The sequence below is a fragment of the Antechinus flavipes genome, chromosome 3, assembly GCF_016432865.1.
Source record: "Antechinus flavipes isolate AdamAnt ecotype Samford, QLD, Australia chromosome 3, AdamAnt_v2, whole genome shotgun sequence".
NCBI lineage: Eukaryota > Metazoa > Chordata > Mammalia > Dasyuromorphia > Dasyuridae > Antechinus > Antechinus flavipes.
This window is the reverse complement of record NC_067400.1, coordinates 503,457,472-503,477,587: the sequence shown is the minus strand read 5'-3', so window position 1 is coordinate 503,477,587 and position 20,116 is coordinate 503,457,472. Positions and strand designations below refer to the sequence as shown.

The 20,116-nt window shown below is 35.5% G+C and overlaps 1 protein-coding gene across 1 annotated transcript in view; it reads left to right on the top strand.

Moving 5' to 3' along the window:
• The window catches only part of EXPH5 (exophilin 5), a 105,078-nt gene that overhangs the window by 46,620 nt on the left and 38,342 nt on the right, over positions 1 to 20,116 (top strand). Inside the window, exons 2-3 of the mRNA XM_051986939.1 lie at positions 11,583 to 11,737; positions 13,621 to 13,780. Of these exons, the coding sequence (XP_051842899.1) occupies positions 11,583 to 11,737; positions 13,621 to 13,780 (315 nt within the window). The remainder of the gene's footprint in view (positions 1 to 11,582; positions 11,738 to 13,620; positions 13,781 to 20,116) is intronic.

Below are 20,116 nucleotides of genomic sequence, written 5' to 3'. Positions count from 1 at the left end.
AAAGAGCACTAAACTGGATGTCTAGAATTTGAGATTATTTTTCCAATGTAAGTCATTATTAAAATCTTGAGTAAGACACTTTCCTCTCAACTGTAAAATTAGAAAAATAGAATATGATTTCTAAGATTGCTTTCAGCTCATAACATTATCATATTCAAGATAGAACATGCAAGTGCAGTAAGAGAATTGAGTAGCTTAGTTCAGAGTAGACAGAAATCATTTCTGATCCAAGAGAAATTAAGTTTTATGATATTCAATTATGACCAAAACATTAAAAAAAATTGTTTTGAGTAACTTTTGAAAAATAATTAGTACTGACTACAAAGGGTTGTTACTGTTTATGCTCTAAATTTAGCCAAAGCTTTACAAAATGATAATGCAGATTAGGTCAGATGACTGCCACCTAGCTAGACATAGCTGTTGTCACAGCAGCAATTTATCAAAAAACAACTAAGGATTTATTAGCTTGATTAGTATCAGCATTTTCTTTCCTCTATGGATAGCAGTAGTTATATTTAATCAAATCTTCTGGGGAGAGTGGGAGGGACAAATATTTAAGATAGCTTGTTTAGCCTGACAAGTAAAATCTGATGTCAATTTTGGTTGACTTCTTTCGCTCCTTTGATGCAAAGATGGACTTTATTGCGCTAATAATTATGCTAAAAAATGCACCTGAACTTTTTTGTAAAATAAAAGAATTGGAAACAAAGTAGATGTCCATGGGATAGAAATGGCTAAGCAAATGATCATACTTGAACATAATGGTATATAACTATGCTCTAAGAAACAATAAATACAGAGAAGCATGAACAGAGTTAGATGAACTGATTCTAAGTAAAATAAGTAGAACTAGGAAAATGATATGCTCAAGGACTTCAGCAATGTAAGTGGAAAGAATAGCAGCAAAACAATCCAGTTTTAATATCATAAAATTATATGACCAAACTTGAACTAAAAAGAAGAGTTATGAAAAGGGAACTCCTTCCTTTTTTTTGTGTGTGTGTAAAGGTATGTGTCTGGGGGAGGGAATAATAAGTGTAGAACACTACATATAATATCTGAGCGTTTTGTTTCTTTTTTTTGATATATTGGTTGTTTTTTTTTTTTAGATTACACATATATAATCAAATTAAATATATTTCCATATTAATCGTGTTGTAAAAGAAGAATCAGAACAAAAAGGAAAAACTACAAGAAAGAACAAAAGAAAAGTGAAAATAGTATCATTCAATCTGCATTCAGACTTTATAGTTCTTTCTCTGAATGTCACTAGTGTTTTCCATCATGAGTCTTTTGGAATTGTCTTAGATTATTATAATGTTCAGAAGAACAATGTCTATCAAAGTTGATCATGGTACAATTTTAGTATTAATGTGTACAATGTTTTCTTTCCTCTGCTCACTTTACTCAACATCAGTTCATGTAAAAGTCTTTCCAGGTTTTTCTAAAATACACTTATAATATTTGTATTTTACAATAATTTGTTCAGTCATTCCCCAATTAATGAGTGTGGTGTTCTCTTCTTTTCTAAAATATGATGGTTCTCTATGGAGTAGGTTTCTTGGGGAGCTTCTGGAGGCAGCCTTAGTTTCAGTTCAAAGTAATAATCACCTCAAACGCAGCCAGGTGTTAAAAGTTCAAATCCTTTATTGTCTCTTCCAAAATAGCCCAGTTAGCTTTCTTAGAAAGCTTGGTTCCAAGAACTCTTGTTGTTAGTCTTTTGCCTCTGCCAGTTTCAGCCTCTCCTCTTCTGAATCCTTCGTTCTCCTCTACTGCAGTCTCTTGATTCTCAATCTCCTCAACTGACTCCTCCACTGACTGACTCCTGACTGAGGTTCTAAGAGTTTCTTATATATGATCTCTTAAAAATATGAATCCAAAAGTTGACTCCTCCTCCAAGAGTGGGATTGTGGGAGGTGCAACTCAGAAATTTCCTGGACTTGTGAACTCTAATATGTGAACTCTCAAAGGTGTAAATTTAAGCATTGTTTCTATCAATTCCAGTGAGTTAACACTTTGTAAGGATTCTAACAAATGAGCATCCCCTCAATTTCCAATTTTGACCTGTATCCCAAAAAGATCTTAAAAAAAAGGAAAGGACTCAGTGTACAAAAATGTCCATAACTCTTGATAGAGTTAGGCCAGGATGCTGATTGCATGAACAGCTCACCATCTTTGGGATCATCTGGGATATGCTGGTTAGTTTTGCTTAACTATATTTTCCCTTCTTTATTCTTTCTTAGAAGGGAATGAAGTAGAGATATATTAAGAAAATATGTAATGTAAAAACAAAACAAAACAATGAAATTTTAAATGAACCTAAGAACTAATTTTACTATTCCTTTTGCATAATTAAAATAGAAATACCTTTAGGAATTAAAAATGTATGTCACCTTGACACAGCAGATGAAAGTAATCATGAACAGAGTCAATGTGGTCTAATGGAGAGAACTTGGAGCCAAATATCCTCAATTTGCTCCAATATTTATTAACTGTAAAACCAGGGATAAGACACAATTTCAGTATACCTATCAGTGAAACAGAATAATAATACTTATATTGACTATATCACAAGCTTGTTGTGAGGATCAACTTTGGAAACCTTAAATGCTATATATATGGCAACTTATGACAGGTGCACTATCTACGAGGATTCCACCACATGGGTTAGACTAGTTTTTCCTTGAAAGATGAGAATGTTGTCTCTAGGACTTTGATTGTCTTTGCTAGGGGTGGTGCTAGAACTCAGAATACACTTCCCTTAAGGACACTTCCTGGTAGCCTCTGGCCCAACTAATGTAGCTTATAGGGTCTCTCAGAATGTGCAGGGTTCTTGCTATGTATCAACCCATCTTTTTTTTCTGATTATATTTTTTCTGATAATATTCTTTGACTATTCCTAATACACAATTACTCATTTGTAATTATACCCATCTAGTCTTTGCCCCCCCTTTACTCTTCTCTGTTGCCCTTTAGATTAGGCCCAACTTTATTTTGTGGAATGTAGCCATATGAGATCACAAGAAGAACTTTGGTATTTAAATTAATGCCTTTGTTTCAGGCAGAAGAAAATTGAAATCATTAAAAAGACCATGTAATGTTCCAAAGGCAATCCAGAGAGTAATATGATATAAATGTGAGTCATTATTATAACAGATTGCAAAGTCTCCCAAAGATGATGTAAATGGTTTCATATTATTTGTATTAAATAGCAGTTGAGTAAAAAGTACAGAACAAACGTAGTTGAGGGTTTTTTTTTATTATTATTATAAATGACCTTGGCTGAATGTGACTATCCAGCATACTTAAATGAAAAGTTTCCTGACCCAAAGCAGTATCAGAGTGAAATTCAGTTCAGGCTTTTTTGCCTAACATTGTTAACTGGTTCCAGAAAAAAAAAAAAAGGCATGAAGTGAAACAGCATTCCAACAATGCAATTGGCTCTATAAGAACATTTTTGCACATGCAATAGGCAATACAGCAATGGTAAACAGGCTCGTCCTTAGACTGCTGGGTCTCAAGTGCTAGCTTAGACTTTTGTATAATCTATACCTCAGTCAGTAAAATTCTGTTAGATAAGGTAGCATGACCTTATTATGGGTTTTGGTTAATTTCTATCTACTTTACCTGTTGTGGGTCAATCATTTTTAGTTGTATCCAACTCTTCATAACTGTTTTTGGAGTTTTCTTGGCAAAGATAATGGAATGATTTGCCATTTTCTTCTCCAGCCCATTTTACAGATGAGGAAACTGAGTCAAACACATTAAGTGATTCACCCAGGTCACACAGCTAGTAATTTCTGAAGCCAGATTTTAACTCAGGAAGATGAGAATTCCTAATTCTAGGTCTAGCACTCTATCCCACTGTGCCACCTAGCTCTTATCTTATTGTGTGAGCTAAGTCAACATTAACCACATTTTACACCCGAATTGAGACATAGCATACATCACTGCACTTCTATTTTATATTCATGGTTCTCATTCTACCTGGAGTAAATGATTTAGCTACTATGATGTTTTAAGGTAGTTTTAGATTGGGGGGGGGGAAATGACTGATTTTTTTAAATGCCTTCTTTTAAATGCATTCTTTTAAGCCAACAAGCCCAGTCAACTGTTTAAAGTATACAAACTATGTATTTTTTTAAGTCCAAGGGAATTTTGGAGTATGAACTATTTTCTACCTTAATTAATGGCTAAAACTATTTCCTTTTGCTACCATATTCATTAGAGAAAGCAAAATCATTTTTGGGCTACAATTATATATCCCTCATTTTCAGAGAGAAACTCATCTCTTCAAAACTAACTTGCCTTCACTGTATCCTGTTCACAGAATCTCCTGAATTAAATTTCTTTTGCATGAAAGATGCAGTCTATCCCAGTATAGTTCTCTATCTACTATGTAATCTTGCCTAGCTTAGAGTAAGTATGTAATAAATGCTCACTGAATCAACATTTATATTAAGAAATTACTATGTGCCAGGTCAGAGAGAATGGGATTTAGTTTTACATCTCACTTCTAACACATATAGGTCATGTAGTCCTGGACAAATCACTTTAATCAATCAATCTATTTGCATTTATAAGGTAGCATGGCATAATAAACAGCTGTCCTGGAGGGTAGGAGGTTCTGGCTTCAAATATCACCACTGGTATATGTGGCTTGTGTGGGAGGCTATTATTGCAATGAGAAATGATAATCATTGAACTTTAAGGTAACTAGAATTACTGTCTAAACTGACTAAAGCTAGACGTTTTTAAGAAGGTCAAGACTGCTTTACCAAAGGGAGTGTCTTCTCCAGGGAGTTCTCTACAAAAGTTTCTTAAATTGCAGAGTCATATAACTGAATGTGGGGGTGGGTGGGAGTGAAAAATTTGGCAACAATAAAAGCTTTCTGAGTGCAATAACCAAAAATTAATTCAAAATCAATGAGTAATAGATCAGGGGTGTTTCTAGCAGCACTTGCCTGTGTTGCATCACAAGATTTCATTGCAGCCTTGGTTCTGACCACACAACGTGTACACTTTGTACTGAGCATGCACAAACATTGCCAGAAACAGCTCAACTCAGATTTGGGGCAGGGTCTAGTAAAAACTTCTTGGGTGAAAAGAGGTCTCGAGTTTAAGAAGTCCTACTCTATATTGATCAAACTTCAGTTCTATTTCCTCGACCTTGGTGATATGTATTATGCCAAGTGCTGGGAATAAAAAGTTAGACATACCAACACTCAAATAATTTACATTCTAACAACAAAGATAATATCCATATGTAGGTATACACAGAGATACACGAGTAGAGAGGAAGGAACATATATATATACTTGACCTATACTTACACATATACACACACGGACATGTATATATGAGATATGTTGCAGAAATAGAGTTGGCAACTAATTGTATGGGTAGAGTGATTAAGAGTGAGGAATCAAGAATAGTACAGAGGATGATCCAGTGCTTGGAAGGATAGTGAGAGATAAGAAAAGAAAAATCTGAAAGAAGGCTGTTTTTGAAGAAAGATAAGTGCTACTTTGGCTGTGTTGAATTTGACATGTCTAGAGGACTTAACATTTCAATGTCTCCACACAACTTTTAAAGACTGTAAGTCAGTGGTTCTCAAAGTATGATCTAAAGAATCCTGGGGATTTCTGAAACACTTTTAAAAGGTCTACAAATTCAAAAATAGTTTTATTTCCAATATGATAAATGTCAAAATAATAACCCAGATAAACAAAAAATGCTTTGGAGAGATCCTCAATAATTTTTAATAGAATAAAGATACTGAAAACAAAAATTTGAGAACCACTGCTGTAAGTTATAGATCGAGGGCTAATTTTCATTGATAATGGAAATTTCAACACTAAGAATTCCTTTCAACAATGAGTTTGTAGTTTTTGCTTTGTTTTGCTTTAAGTGTGTCCAAGTCTGAAATTAAATCGAATGGGTGAATTAATTTGAATTTGTTTCTCTTGAGCTATCTATCCTCTTTCCTTATTATATCCCATTCCTGGGAATTCTCTTGATAGTCCTATCTCAAAGTTAAACAGTAACTTTCTAAAAATGCCAGGGAGACAACAGACGTAATCACTTGATCTAAAAACTGTCTTGAAGCAAAAGCAACATTGTGATATAATAGCTAGAGCCTAATGTGGCATCAGAAAGAATTGGATTTAAATTTTACTTCTGATACTTTTTATGTTACAATGCACTAACTGTTACAATGCACAAATCAATTTGTCATTGCCTCAGGCAAAGAGTTGCTGTTCTGCATAGATGGTAGAGGTTTCCACACTGGAATTTACTACATCAGTGTAATCACAAGCTTGGAATACCACCTCTTCTCATACATACACACATTATTATTAGTAGTTTTTTTTTTATGAATATGGAGGACTTTTTTGAAATGTTAACTTAAAACTCTCTTTTATCATCCTTTATGATCATTCTTTATGATGATAGAAGTGTGCTGTAAGTTAATTTCAGTAAGAGAAGTTGTAAATGATTTCTTTACCCAGTACTGATGCTAAAGCATGGCATAAAATGGTATTCTACAACTGTCATCATATAAATATTTATCAAATAATTAAATAAAATAAATAAATAATTTATTAAATAGCCCAATTCATAAAGAGGCTGTGTTCCAAATGTTGATGTATAAGTTGGGTGTTTAAATTTTAAATACATTTCTACAGCTATAAGTGGAAATTCTCTTATGAACCCAGTAGGTATTGCCTCCCTCTATTGGGAGCACAGGTGCCAGTCTTAAAAAAAATTTTAAAAATCTTTTTATTTTCAAAACATATGCTGGGATAACTTTTCAACACTGACCCTTGCATAGCCTTGTGTTTCACATTTTTCCCCTCCTTCCCCCCATCCCTCCCCTAGATAGCAAGCAACCCAATATATGTTGAACATGTTAAAATATATGTTAAATCCAATACATGTAAACATATTTATATAATTTCTTGCTGTACAAGAAAAATCAGATCAAAAAAGAAAGAAAATGAGTAAAAAACCAAAATGCAAGAGAACAACAACTAAAAGAGTGAGAATGTTATGTTGTGATCCACATTCAGTTCCCACAGTCCTCTCTCTGGGTGTAGATGGCTCTCTTCATCACAAGATCATTAGAACTGGCATACATCATCTCATTGTTGACAGATGCCATTTTTTTGGCTTTGGCTTTTGCATCATGCATAGTGTTTTTGCATTCATTCATTTAACCTACAATGTGAAAGAAATACTGAATGTATGTAATGAAAAATATTAGAAAACAATACTAATGTCATGCAAGAAATTAAGCAAAACATTAAAATAATATAATGGAATAAGAATTTTTACATAAAAAATTGTAAAGTACCTATTCACGAAGAAAAGCAAATTTAGAAAGAGGAGAATGAGGATGGAAAGAGAAGGCTTTTGTGCATATTTAAAAGGAAGTTCAAGGGCTTTAGAAGCTGATTACTATCTAATTTTATTTGAGAATTCTCCTGTTTCTGAAAATTGTATCTCTCTAACAAGTGTTTTATTACTTTAAGAAATAAATTCATTCTTTTACTTAACCAGGTTATTTTTCTGGAGACACAGACAGAATAAGTACACATGAGAGAGAGAGATGAAAAGGGAAAGAAAGATTTTTCTTAAAAAGAGATGAACAACCCTTTGATCCAGCAGTGTTACTACTGGGCTTATATCCTAAAGAGACCATAAAGAAGGGAAAGTGACCTGTATGTGCACGAATGTTTGTGACAGCCCTCTTTGTAGTGGCCAGAAACTGGAAATTGAGTAGATGCCCATCAATTGGAGAATGGCTTAATAAATTGTGGTATATGAATACTATGGAATATTATTGTTCAGTAAGAAATGACCAACAGGATGATTTCAGAAAGGCCTGGAGAGACTTACACAAACTGATGCTGAGTGAAATGAGAAGAGCCAGGAGATCATTATATACTTCAACAACAATACTATATGATGATTAATTCTGATGGACCTGGCCATCTTCAGCAATGAGATGAATCAAATCAGTTCCAATGGAGCAGTAATGAACTAACCTGCTATGCCCATCGAAAGAACTCTGGGAGATGACTAAGAACCATTACATTGAATTCCCAATCCCTATATTTTTGCCTGCCTGCATTTTGGATTTCCTTCACAGGCTAATTGTACAATATTTCAGAGTCCAATTCTTTTTGTACAGCAAAATAATGGTTTGGTCACTAGTAGATGTTAAATATATTAAAGTATAAATTAGATACACAATAAACATATTGTGTATCTAATTTATACTTTAATATATTTAACATCTACTAGTCATTCTGCCATCTAGGGAGGGGGTAGGGGGAAGGAGGGGAAAATTTGGAACAAAAGGTTTGGCAATTGTCAATGCTGTAAAATTGCCTATGCATATAATCTGTAAATCAAAAGCTATTAAAAGAGAGAGAGAGAGAGAGAGAGAGAGAGAGACAGAGAGAGAGAGAGAGAGAGAGAAAGAGAGAGAGAGAGAGAGAGAGAGATGAACAAGAGTTAGAAGAAATAAAGAAAGGGTTAAATGAGATGTATCTGGGAGTGAAAGAAAGATAATGTCTTATTTTGTTTTTAAAGAGAAAAGAAGCTTCCATGATGTTTTATCCCCAAATCCCCTGGAAGCAGAGACAAGAAGAAAGATGATAGGGAAGAGACCTTGTGTGAGACAGTTACCAATGTTACTGTCCTTCAGAATAAGCAAGGACAGAGCAGCAAGAGAGCAATGGGAGAGGACAGAGGGGACGGTGTAACTCTCCCATGTGTTGAGGCAGTGTGAAAACTTGAATCCTACTTGACACTGTGTGATCTTGGGCAAATCTCTTAACCCTTCTGAAATTATTTCTTATCTGTAAAATAGGGATAACACATATTTTTACAGGATTTACAGGATTGTTGTAAGACTGAAGAGAAACAAAATATGTAAAATATTTTAAATATTTTAAAGTGTCATGAAAATTTCATCTATTATTAGTTGAATATTGTTACATTGGTAACTTGGGAATCACCTCTTTTGGTTAAAGGCTGATGCTTCTAATCTTTTAGTTTAAGATCTATTATTGTCTCTAGTATCAAATATACATTCCTCAGTTTGATGTTTAAAACTCTGGCATTTACAGGCTGACCCCTTCCTATTATGCATTACTTATTAACTATTCTCCCCTCTATACATGCTATAGTCCAGACATACTAGTCTACTAGCTATTCATCACGAAAAAACACTTCATTCATCTTCTACTAGCTCCATTCTTTTCACTGGCTATCTTCCATGTTTGAAATGCTCTACTTCCTCAGCTATTTCTTAGAAGCCCATAACTTCCTCTCCACCTCTTGTACTTCTGTCTGAGATCTTTCTCTAAAATTACCTTGGATATATTCTCTCTGTTTTTGTTTCTCTCTCAACATGCAGAAATATGTGAACACATACATATTTACACACATACATGTGTGTACATGAGTGTACATCTAGTATAAAATATAGATGTAGATGCAAATGTATATACATATGCATACATGAAGATGTACATAAATACACACATTTTATCTTTTCATTAGAATGAAAATTTGAGGATAGGACAATTTTGTTTTTTCTTTGTACTTTAGTTGCTTATGGCATTTCTTGGTATAGTAAGCATTTAATAAATGCTTGTGATTGATTATTATGAAAAATACTTGAGGAATAAGAAAGGTGTCAGCTGCATAGAAGCCCTGGTAAATATGGGCAGGGACAAGCATGTTTCATAGGCAAAATAGACTATTTGCAACCTAATTTTTTTTTAACTGCCATACAGGATTGGCAAGTCTAGACTGGATGAACTCCGGTTCTTTGCCCAATGACTTTATGTTGTGACTTGATTGGTTCAATATCATGGGTAGAAGCGGAAATCTTACATACCCACTGTCAGCCCGTGCCACTCATCTCTGATATATCATTCCCATCCCCACCCCTCTTTGTGAGAACATAAGACAATTAAAAATAAGGCTAAGTGACTGCTGAATCATCAGACAGGCTTCCCCCAAACAACCACATGACACCAATCCAGCGTGTTTGTTTTATAATGAGCCCTTGTAGCACTAGATTCACAGTAGATGCAATTGGTTTTTCATGTTCCCCCTATACTCTTTTGTGCCCCCTTGCCCTGTGATCATTCAAGGACCTATCCTCCATGTTACATACTCAGGCTACCGCAGATTGCTCTTGTCAGGAAGGACTGGATTAAACTACATATGTCATAATAAGTTAAGTATTTAACTAATACTTAACTAAATGTTTGAGTCTCCTCAATGTCAGACCATATGTTATTTTCAGAGGACCTGGTCATTGGAAAAAAACAATATTTAAGCCTAAGATGTGAATGCAGGTCCAAACTATGGAAAGGTCCCATGGTCCTTAGTTTTGCAGAGGCAGAGCAGATGGGAATTCCTCTTTGTTAATGTCATTTCTGCTGATCTAATCATATACTTTTCTTATTTTGAACCATTTGGCAGGAGCAAAGGCTTTCATGGCAATAACTTTCTTTTCTGGGTCTTTAGTAGATATGGCTTATAACACATGCTGGAGCTGTTGCCAGGCTGTGGATTTCCCAGGATGACAGTTGAGGGCCCTAGGCTGGAAGATTGGTGATTTTCAAGATTTTGGTGTTTAGATCCTGGGCTGGTTCATTAGAGTTTGCAGGAAGGTGGTGAGCACAATGGTGTATGTGCTTTGGCTCGAATTCTGGTTATGCTAATAATAATAGTCAGCGTGCCAAGCCTGGAGTCAAGAAGACTCATCTTCCTGAGTTCAAATTTGACCTCAAATATTACTAGCTGAGTGACCCTGGGCAAGTCACTTAACCCTGTTTACCTCAGTTTCCTCATCTGTAAAATGAGCCAGAGAAGGAAATGACTAATCATTCAAGAAAATCCCAAATGGGGTCATAAAGAGTCAGAAACAGCTGAAAATGACTGAACAAAAACAATAATAGAAATAATAATAATGTGTTACTTTGGGTAAATCACTTAACCTCTTATGACTTCAGTTCCTTCATCTGTAAGGGGATTAATTTGGGACTGGATCATGTGCAAGGTCCATTCTAGTTTAAATCTTAACTTCACGTGGACATAAAGCTCACCCTAAATATTTGCATAACCTCTCCTCTTTTCATGGCTACCATTATATTTACTTTCTCTGGGACAAGTTCAAACTAGAATTTTTCAGTTTCTGGGAGTTTGCCCTTTAATGTCACTACTAGGTCAGGTGTTAGCCCATTGCTCAATCAAGTTTGTCCTAATTTTCTTGATATTCATTTTGACTGTTGAAACCAACAGCTCTTAGTTATATGTATTAGGATAATAGCTGAAACACTAGAAATCAATGCACAATGAATGGTAAACAGTATAATCTGTATGGGGCTGATGTTGTAACAGACAATATGACATCATGGATATATTTGATAAACTTTACCCTCAGCACAGAGGCATGTACTTTTTGCACAGAGCATAACTTTCCAAAGGCAGATGATACCAGGCTGTATGTAAACTGCTTAAACAAATACATGCACACTTCTATTTCATTTCAGCAAACTCCAGAAGACAAAGAGAGATATTAGATGGCTCCAAGGGGTGACTGGTGAATGGTTTGAAGAAATCCAGAGAAAAAAGTTTCGCAATGACACCGATATCAACCAGATGTTAAAACAACCACTCACATACAGACTAAGGAAGACGAAAAATGGTGAGCCAATGTATATATATGTTATCTCATTTCATAGCTCTGTGTGTATTGTGTGGAGGGTGGACAAGAGGAGGGGATTGAGTTAGTTTTTGTTTTTATTGGAAAGAGGGAAAAGGAATCTGGGGAAGGTGGTTCAGACCTGAGATTTCATTGGTTACAGGGAATTCCCAAAGTGGAAACTCTCTTTACCAGTATGGGAATTCCCTCCATCGATAGATGAGCAACTAGGATCATAATAGGATCATAGATCTAGAATTGGAAGGGAACTTAGAAACTAGATAGTTTGTTTCTCTCATTTTATAAATAAAAGTGATCCTCAGAGTGGTTAAGCAATTTGTCATCATATAGTTAACATATGTAATAGATAGGATTTGAACCTAGATCATCCTAACTACAAACTGGGTCTCTATCTACTATGACATGCCTATTAGTAAGAATATCATGGGAGTCTATCACCTTCAGAATTTAGTTCACCACCAATTCCTTAGTACTTCAGTGACTTTGCACTTTTGATTGGAATCCAATATAAATTCCAGTGAATTATTGATATTAACTTCTTAGGAATAATTTGACATTCATAATATAAAAATTATTCTTCATTTTTTCAATATTTGCAATGTCATATGGATAAATGCAGTATAAAGCTTTGTTTTTAAGATAAAACCTATATAATAATGATCTTTTTCTAAAATAGTTTCACATAACTATTTCCACATATTAACCTGTTTCATAGATGTCACTTAGTTCTGTTTTGGACACACTGAGAGATTTTAATAGAATATGTAGTTTTTAACATCCAGTAGGTAGTTGGGGACACCTGGCTGAAGTTCAGGGAAGAGAGTATGGATCTAAGAGTCATTTGTATGAAAATGATCATTAAACCCATGAAGGAAGGAAGGAAGCATCTATTAAGCACTTACTATGTACTAAGATACTATGCTAAGTGCTTTAGAAATACTGTTTCATATGGTTCATGTGATTGCATATGTATAACCTTTATCCTTCCCAGTGAGTGGAGAAGGAAGCAAGTGAGAGAGAATTTGAAGATCAAAATCGTTTAAAAAAAAAAAAAAAAAGAAAAGAAAGAAAAAAAGGTAAAAATAATTTTTACATGTAATTGGGGAAAATAAAATGTTAAAAATTCAAAAGAATTAAAAAAAAAACATCCTATTGCATTTAATCTTCAAAACAACTCTAAGCAGTAGGTGCTGTTATTATCCCCATTGCACACTTAATGAATTGAGGCAAAGAGAGTTTAAATGTGCCCAGGGTCATAAAATATTTAAAGTAGGATTTAAACTCAGGTCTTTTGGTCTTCATCCCAACACTCCATTCACTTCACTACTTAGCTGCCTCTATAAGAATTGATGAGATCACCAAAACAGATTAAATAAGAAGGTGGAGGCTAGGGCTCAAGATGGAGCCTAGGGGGTACACCCATAGTTAGAAGACTTGAGCTATTTAGACAATGGAAGGAGATTCTGGAGACAGTAAGTGTGAAAATCCAGAGAAGTGAGAATATCTAAGAAGAAAATGTCAAATGCAGAAATGAGTTTAACAAAGAAGAATATGGGAAAATGGACCAATCTGAGAGTTAAGAGTGATGAGATCAGAACTACACTTAAGAATTGAGAAGTAAGAAGTAAGAAGTACATTTTACATAATACCCATTGCTATCCTACTGAACCATTAAAATAAAATTTTCTAAAGACAAATAGTGAAGTAGCCAAATGAAAAATAAATGGGTTCCACTCTCTACCTGCCTTTTTTGTTGTACACACAGGTAGACAGTATGGGAAATGACTTTTGCCTGTTATAAAACAGAGTGAAATTCATAGAATTTTGAGGCATGTGATCATAATGTTGTTGATCTTTGCTTCTAGACTCTATGCATTTACCCATGTCAAGATCTCCAAATCTTCCAAATCGAAATAATCCCTCATCTACTCGCCGCCTGGGCTTCCGGTCATCTCTAGCTTCACTATTCTCCTTTGGAAAATCAGAAAAGGAAATTATCGAGCCTCAACCATCACCACAACAAGGGTAAGGTAACCACAGATCAAATATATATTCCATTAGCCAGAATACTATCTAAGAAGCAGGTACTGTGTTTTTTATTCACTTTATTAGCTATAATAAGATTGAGGGTCAGTAATACTACAATTCAACAAAAATTTATTGAGCCCTACTACAAGTAATGTATTGTGCTAGGCAATGAGGATTCACAAACAACAACAAAAATTAAATATTCCCTGCTCTTAAGAAGCTTTCATTTTATGGGGGGACAAGGGTGAATACAATGTATGAAGAGAAATAATTTCATGATAATTTGAAGAGAAGAAAGAATTAATATTGAGGTATTAGAAAAAGCACCAAAAATGGTACTTGATTTGTCGAGCCCTGTAAAAGCCATTCATTTTTTAAAGTGACTTATTGATTGAATGATTATAGGAAGCTAGGGAATCTAAGAAGAGACAAGAAGAGAAGATGCATTAGGAGACAGTAGAAGATGTATTATGGTCCATACCTGTATTTGGTCCTATAGGACCTGGTTCTATAGCTTAAATGAGGTTCAATGAAGCAGAAATCTCTGAAATGAAGTTCTCACTTTGTTGCTTTGGGACTAGCTCTTGGGACCATGATGTATTTGGGAAATCAAGAACTAACTGTCTGGAAGGTATTATATAGTTTCTTCCCACTTCACAGAATTCAGTTAGTTCCCTAGCAATACAGAGGTACTTGGTATTTTTAGTATGGAATGAGGAAGTACCTGGGGGTGAAAGAGGTGAAGTCCTTGAAAGATTGAATGGAAGTAAATAAGAAACTTCAGATGGACTTTGGGGAGTGACTTTGAATCCCACAGACTAAGCCAAGGAAAATCTTTTGCTTGGCTCAGTCATGGGATTCAACCTTGCTAGCCCCTTCTAGGGTTGCTGGATGATTGCCAAGTTTGTGTAGCAATAGAGAGAAGCCCCATCCTAAAGTTCCCTAGAACAAAGTTCAAAGGTTGGGAGGATGGGGAGCCAGTGTTAGGAGCAGCAGGGCTTGTTCTTTGACAATTCTAACTAAGTCTGTTTGTCTGAATTCACTGTGCTGTCAATTTTTTTTCTGGGATTTTTTGGTTTTTTTTTTTTTAAACAAGAAACAAGTCTATGGTTACTTTCAATTGAGCTGACTGCTAAATATTTTAGCCACGTCTCTTCCTGGTTTAAAAAAAAAAAAAAAAGCTTCCCACCCTTTTAAGGTGTTGGCTTGGCTTGTGATTTAGTTCCGTATGAAGACAAACCATTAGGAGCAAGTCTGCCTGCAATCAGTAAAGGTGCTGGAGGAGTTCTAGCTGCCTAGGGAGACAGGCACAGACAGCCATTGCCAAAGTCAGGTAATGAGGCTCACAGGCACTGCTGGCAAAACCTTTTCTTTCCTCAAGTTAGTCCCTCTTCCGTGGCTGGAAATCTTGCAGCTCCCAGCTGCCACATCAGAGCTGTTTTGTTCTCAGATTTTTTTTTTTTTCTGATTTGGGAGGTAAACAAGGAGGTAAGAATATCCCAGGGTGTTTTGTTTTGGGATATTCTTACCAAGACAACTGATTGATCACCTATGCTGGAATCATTTTTGGTAGGTAAGAGTGATTTTTTTTTTTTTTTTTTTTTGCTAACCAAAATTTTGGAAGGATTTATAATTATTCTCATGTTTAGGCACTTTTAGACTGGATCAGAAGAGCTTGAAAGAAATGTTCGTTTTAGAGAGAACAAGAATGTTTTTATATGTGATACAGGTTAGACTTTTTGCACGTGGCTGGATTTTATCTGATTTTCATTAGTTACTGTTATTAAAAATAAGATAGTTCAAGTTAAGGAAAGCTGAGGTGAAGTTTGAGGGAAACCTGTAGCTTATCACATTGATCTCTACAAATGTTTTTAGGTTGTTTTAGAAAATGTGAACCCGAAAACTTTAAAAGTCTCTTTGATTATCTCTTTATCATTTGCAATTCATGTGCTATGGATGAGGCATACAAAAGACTTTCAACTTTCTAGTCTGGCAGCTATCTTTCATAAAAGCTGCATAGACATTTAGCTCTATATAATCTTATTCAATAAAAATAGCATACATTTTTCAACTAGATCCATGATTTCAAGGTGTTGCTAATTATGCATGCATTAAAAAGAAAAAACATTGTTAGCTAGAAAAAAACCTGTCAAATGGAGTCATTTAAGTATGTGTATTTTTAACTTTAATTTTTTTATTTTTATTTATTTTTTGTAAAGCTTTTTATTTTCAAAACATATGCATGGATAATTTGACAACATTGACCCTTGCATAGCTTTGTGTTTCAGATTTTCTCCTCTTCCCTCCACCCTCACCCCCACCCCCCATGCCCTGCCATGGCAAGCAATTCAATATATGTTTAACTTTAAATTTTGATAATTTTTAAAAATTGTCTTGTTTTAAATGCATTTCATTTTCAAAAGCTAAATATGAGTGTTTATTTGATCTAGCTTTTAGCTCAGTAGTTTATACATGGTAGGTGCTTGATGAATATTTGTTGAATTGACTCATCATTAATAAATATCTGTTGATTTTAATAATGTCCTGGACTCATACTTAAGGAAGCCATGCTTCCAGTCCCTTAAAACTCACGTGCTGGAGCAGCTAGGTCACGCAATGAGTAGAGCACCAGCCCTGAAGTCAGGAGGACCTGAGTTCAAATCTGGCCTCAGACAAGTAATACTTCCTAGCTTTGTGACCCTGGGCAAGTCACTTAACCCCAATTGTCTCAGCAAAAAAACCAGACAAACAAACCAACTCATGTGCTAAGATACAGATGAACAATCCATGACCAGTCCCACATACTCATTTTATATTTTAAAAATATATGAATGCGGCTTAAATGAATATGAATCTGAAAGTATTCCCTCTTTCCAGTTCTTTTATACCACATTGGATAATATGAACTGTGCATCACTGGCTCTATGGGTCACTCAAAACTTGAACTAAACCTGCTTTTTATTAGTCATTCTGATCATTAATCTCAAACTACAACTGTAAAATCCAGTAGAGGAGGTCTTCCCTGCCTCCCAGCACATTAGGAAGAACTGACAAAGCACTCAGGAAAACAGTCACCCTGAACAAGGGAGCAGTCAGGTTTATACTTGCTGAAGTGGAAGAAAATATGCTACATTATTACGTGCCAGATTCTGAGAAATAAAGGAACAAAATATGGAAGAAGCCTTATTGTAAAATTACCTTGCTAGAAAAAATATATAAATTATCCCAAATCAAAGAAACCATTCCCATCCTGAACTAAATTAGCCAAAAAATGTCTTTTCCTTCTGTCCTTCATCTGTTTGTTAACTCAGGGAGTTGACTAAAAGTATCGCCTTTTCAGAGACTGTTGACTCATTACATCCATGAGCTCTTCAAATCACTTTTCCAGAGCTACAGAAGTCATCTCCAGCATATTATCTATGGTTTTGATATCCCAATATTTGTAAGCCAACATTGAGGGTGGTTAGGGAATATGTTTGTTTGCAAAAAGGTCCAAGTTCCTTTTTTTTGTTTCACAAGCTCCTCCCAAAATTATTTCATCTTTATTTTTAATCCTTCACTTAATCCATTAAACGATACCCAAATATTAGTTCTTGATTCTACAGAAAAGAAAATACATTGTTTACATTTCACTTAGCTTGCTTTCACCGTTTTCTTAGCCCAGGTAAATTAGATGTATATTGAATTTAGTGCAGCCTATACAAAAGTTGTTTTAATAGGATTGTTGGTTTAGAATGGGAAGGAAAATCAGAGGTTATATAGTCCAACCCTTTCATCTTCCAGCTGAGAAAGCCAAGGCCCAGGGATTGCAAAATCTTAGACTTAAACCTGGAAGAAATTTCAGAAGCCATTTAACCTGATTCTCATTTTATAGATGAAGAAATTTTAAGCTCAAAGAGAAGGGACTTTGCCCAACTTGTACTCAGCATAAGTGGCAGAGTTGGGATTTGTACCCACGGCCTCTTACTCTAAATCTGGAGCTGTTTCTATCACATCAAATTCTTGATAAGGGACTTATGTTGAGTCATAAACATAGTGAAATACTGAGGACAGATTTGAATCAAAGATCTGTATGCTGGATTTATTGCACTGTGCTGCCTTCCTCTGTTTGCTGTTGTTGATAATGATGATAATGATCATGATTTTGTTTTAAGGTTTGAAAAGTGCTTTACACTTTGAACTTAATCTTATTCAGGAGACTGAAGTTCAAAAAGGGCTATATGTGACTTTCTTAGGCTTTTTTATGCTACTCTTCTTAGAATATAGTTGAAATAAAGTTAAGCTTTTTAGAAAGCCTTACTTAAAGATTATTATTATTAAAATTTTTAAAAAGGAACTAAAAAGGGGAAAGGCTAGAAACTATTCATACCTTCAATCTTAATCTGGGAAGAGAAAAGATCCTCCTGAAATCTTTTTGATTCTCTAGGGGTGTCCTGACTTCTCTCCTTGCAACATATTAGAAGTTCTTATATAAGCATTAAAAAGAATCTGGCACACTTAGAAAGAAGTCTATCAATAGGTAGCATTTTTCCTTGGAGTTGCTCTTTGTCCCAAGTCTAACATCCCCTCATAAATAATATGAGACATGGCAGTAGTTTTGGAAGGAAGGAACATGACATAGTGAAAGTACTGGATCTGGAGTAAAGATATTTGAACTTAGATCTATGCTATGATAGTAATTATATGAGCAAGTCACTTAAGTTCTCCTATTCTCAGGTTTTTTTTTCCAAACATAAACTGAAGATAATAATATTTTCCCTACTTATTTCCAAATAAATGCTAAATAGTATCGAACCTCTCTAATTGATTCTCTCACAACAAAGGTTAAGTAAAACCTTTTCATCCTTCCTCAATCCCTACCCCTCATTATGTTTTTTCATCCTACTCCCTCAGGTGAAGACCTCACCTACTATTTAACTGGAAAAAAAAATGAAGCCATTTAGCAAAAACTCCTTCATCTTTTTCTCCTCATATCACTCAGCTATCTTCCCCCAGTATCTGTCCCCTACTATGCTCCAACACTTTCACCCCCATCTCACATTGAAATGACTCTTCTTGACAAAACCTTTTTCCAACATCGCCTTGATCCTGACTTTCTTCTGACTCTTCTCCTCACTGACTGCTGCTCAGCCTCCTTTGCAGGATCTTCATCGAGGTAACCCACTAATGGTGGGCTCTCTTGTGGGCTCTATGCTCTTTCCCCTCTATAATTTCTTGATTGGTGAGCTTATCAGCTCTCGAAGTTCAATGACCAAATCTACACAGGCAATTCCCAAATCTAAATATTCCATTCTCTCACTCACCCCACATGCCCAATCTGTCGTCAAATCTTGTCTTTTTCACCTTCATAACATCTCCCATATAAGGTCCCTTCTATCCACTATATCAGCTCAGCTGGTATAGGCCCCCATCATCTCAGTCTTAGCTATTGTGATTGCCTTATAACTGAACTCCCTCCCTCCCCTTTCCAAACCATCCTCTCCTAGGCTGCCAAAGGGATTTACCTTAACATCAGGTCTGACAGTGTTGTCAGCAGGTACTGTACCCATAGTTCTCTGTGCATAGCTGGGGGCCTGGGAAGGGGCAGGACTCAAGAACCTTCGGGAGATGTGTTTTTAGGCTTGAAACATCACTAAGTTAAATGGTGGACCCCCAATTTTGTTCTGCACTTGCATTAACTTTAAGCACCTCATTATTGTTGCTCATTAATTTCAGAAATGCTGTTATCACTGACCAACAGGCTGTTATCTGACAACCAGCAATATTTGTGGCCTTAGCATCCTGGTCATATAGAGTAAACTGAGGCAGGATAGCCAAAGGGAAGAAATATGTCATTTCTATCTCTATCACTCCCAAAGCCAAGTAGCCTCAGAGTTATTACTACATCCTTCCTAAGTGCTGCAGCACATCCACGTCACTCCTTCCCACCCCCATATAAACTCTAATGGTTCCCTACTTCCTCTAGGATGAAATATGAAACTCTCTGTTTGGTACTTAATGATCTGGATACTTCTCACCTTTCTAGTCTGATTATTTTTCTGCCCACCCTGATCTGTGATCCCGCTCTCCTGGCTTGCTGCTCCTCACACATGATTCTCCATAGTTTTTACTGGCTATTCCTCACACTTAAAACGTCCTCTGCCTCCTAGCTTCCAAGGCTTCATTAAAAACTTAGCTTAAATTCTACTTTCTGCAGATCTTTCCTAGTCTCCCAACTCTCACCCCAACTCCCCACCAATATACAAAGTACCTTCTCTGTGATATTTTCTTCCATTTACATTGTATATTTGGCAATGTCTCGTTTTTTGGCATGCTATTTCCTCCATTAGAATA